At 56.7% G+C, this 2759-nt stretch overlaps 1 protein-coding gene across 1 annotated transcript; it reads left to right on the top strand.

Annotated features, from left to right (window-relative positions):
• The first annotated feature begins 839 nt into the window (after nt 1–839).
• On the top strand, nt 840–2436 carry LOC124676222 (NAC transcription factor NAM-B2-like). The gene is made up of 3 exons (XM_047212294.1): nt 840–1068; nt 1284–1606; nt 1786–2436. The coding sequence occupies exons 1-3, from the start codon at nt 843–845 to the stop codon at nt 2434–2436; spliced, it is 1200 nt and encodes a 399-aa protein (XP_047068250.1). The 5' UTR covers nt 840–842.
• The last annotated feature ends 323 nt before the right edge of the window (nt 2437–2759 follow it).

Below are 2759 nucleotides of genomic sequence, written 5' to 3'. Positions count from 1 at the left end.
TTTTGACGGCTTAAAAATAAATCACCCTCTCTCAGCTTCTCCCGTAAGCCGTCCAACTTATTAGTTATCCATAAGAGGGCAGCTTATTTGTCTTTTTTTTTTTTGGCATGGTAACTTATTTGTCAAGCGAGCGAGAGGCTGGGCATATATATCTTGTTTCTTTCCCTTGTCTTTTTTTTAGCGGGAGCAGAGCACGCGAGAGGCGAGATCCAATAAATCCTGAGGCCCACGAGAATATACCAAAAGATGTAGAGTTCCGGACGGGATAAAAGTAACAGGCCCATGAAACTTCGAAGCAAGGTGCAGATGAGGCCCCTCATCCGAAGTCAGGAGCTGGGTGTGCCGTACTGGGCTCGGCCGAGCCTTGAGCCGGCCGGTCCGGTCCGGTGCTCCCTGCGCGCGCACGGCGGCCCTCGAAGGATGGCGCGGAACGGGTGGCCGTGGTCGCGCGAGCTCGCGCCGGCCGGTGGCGATCTGACACGCGGTACGAGCGGCGGCCGGCGTACGTGTCCAGCGGCTACGGGCCCGCGGCGCCGGGTTCGGTACAACGGAGCCGTATTTCTCGGGCCAATGCCTTCCGCACCTCCCACACTGTCCATGGCCTGCGCCTCCCTCCCCTGCTCTCCCAAACCACCTGAATTTCCACCGCAGATCACTCGCCTGCCTCCTGCCTCTTCTCCTCCTCCTAACCGTCGCCGTAACAAATCCCTTCACCCTAGCTAGAAGCTTTGGCAGTTGAGGTAGGTACCACAGCCACAGGGGTGTGCTGTGCTGCTGCTGTGTGTCTGCATATATATACTTTGGTAAGATCTGGTGTGCTTGTTGGTATCGTGCTGAGGTCCATGGGGAGCCCGGATTCGTCGTCCGGCTCCGCGCCGCAACGGCATCAGCAACCACCGCCGCCGCAAAGGGGCTCGGCGCCGGAGCTCCCTCCGGGGTTCCGGTTCCACCCCACGGACGAGGAGCTGGTCGTCCACTACCTCAAGAAGAAGGCCGCCAAGGTGCCCCTCCCAGTCACCATCATCGCCGAGGTCGACCTCTACAAGTTCGACCCATGGGAGCTCCCCGGTAAGTGCGAGCAAGATGCTGCTTAAGCGCCGCAATTTCCATTCGCAATAAAAAATATTCGACCCATCACACTTTCTATAGTACATGGCTCACTATGCAGCCGAAAAGTATTGTTAAATTATTTTACAAGACATGTTGATGTTATATCTATCTGATCCTCAACTGTACTTGTGCGATTCTTCTTCATGTGCTCGATCGGCATCGATGCATCACAGAGAAGGCGACGTTCGGCGAGCAGGAGTGGTACTTCTTCAGCCCGCGCGACCGCAAGTACCCCAACGGCGCGAGGCCCAACAGGGCGGCCACGTCGGGGTACTGGAAGGCCACCGGCACGGACAAGCCCATCCTCGCGTCGGGGACCGCCCGGGAGAAGGTCGGCGTCAAGAAGGCGCTCGTCTTCTACCGCGGGAAGCCGCCCAAGGGTCTCAAGACCAACTGGATCATGCACGAGTACCGCCTCACCGACGGCTCTAGCTCCACCGCCACCGCCAACCGGCCGCCGCCCGTAACCGGCGGGAGCAGGACCGCCTCTCTCAGGGTACGTGTCGATCGCACATATAGTCTAGCTAGCAGTTACCAATCCTTTTAATTGCACTTGACACCGGCCGGTGCTTGCATCATCTCTATCGTAATAATGATCCATCTAATCTATACTTATGCATGCATATAGATAGGTTGCGTGCGTGTGGTTGATCAAGTTAATTAGTTTCTCATCAGCTGGACGACTGGGTGCTATGCCGCATATACAAGAAGATCAACAAGGCCGCGGCCGTGGATCATCTGCAGAGGAGCATGGAGTGCGAAGACTCCGTGGAGGACGCCGTCACCGCGTACACGCCGTATGCCACGGCGGGCATGGCCGGCGCAGGCAGCAACTACGGCTCACTGCTCCATCATCACAGTAGCCACGAGGAGAATAACTTCCTTGACGGACTGCTCACCGCAGATGACGGCGGCGGCCTCTCTGCGGGCGCGGCCTCGCTGAGCCACCTCGCCGCGGCGGCGAGGGCGAGCCCGGGTACCACCAAGCAGCTCCTCGCTCCGTCGTCTTCGACCCCGTTCAACTGGCTCGACGCGTCCACGGTGGGGATCCTTCCGCAGGCAAGGAATTTTCCTGGGTTTAGCAGGAGCAGAAACGTCGGCAGTATGTCGCTGTCCTCAACGGCCGACATGGACAACGGCGGCGGTGGCGGCAATGCGGTAAACACCATGTCTGCATTCATGAGCCCTCTTGCCGTGCAAGACGGGGCCTACCACCAACAGCATGTCATCCTCGGCACCTCCCTGCCGCCAGAAGCCAGCGCCGCCGCCGCCTCTGGTTTTCAGAATCATCCCGTTCAAATATCCGGCGTGAACTGGAATCCCTGAACAATCGACACCGACACCAGTCCACAGATGCGCATGCACGCATGCATAACTTTCACAAGTCGTACATTGCTAGCCAGCCAATAGTTGTTGTTGCAGTTAGTGGTAGTCGCATTCAGTGAGCACTGAGTAGCAAGCATGCACATCACCATTGCATGCATATATATGGCCGCATTGCACCACCGGGCATTCACGTACTTGTACGAACTTGCTAGCCATACCTAGCTATGAGGTACACAAAAAGTAGTCAGAATTATGCCTATGAGTATAGATTGTAGCGCATGTAGTAAGTATATGCAGTTTAAGTCCTCATTCAAAGTTAATTT

Source organism: Lolium rigidum, chromosome 7 (genome assembly GCF_022539505.1).
Source record: "Lolium rigidum isolate FL_2022 chromosome 7, APGP_CSIRO_Lrig_0.1, whole genome shotgun sequence".
Lineage (NCBI taxonomy): Eukaryota > Viridiplantae > Streptophyta > Magnoliopsida > Poales > Poaceae > Lolium > Lolium rigidum.
The sequence above is the reverse complement of the archived record's forward strand: the minus strand, read 5'-3'. Positions and strand labels throughout refer to the sequence as shown.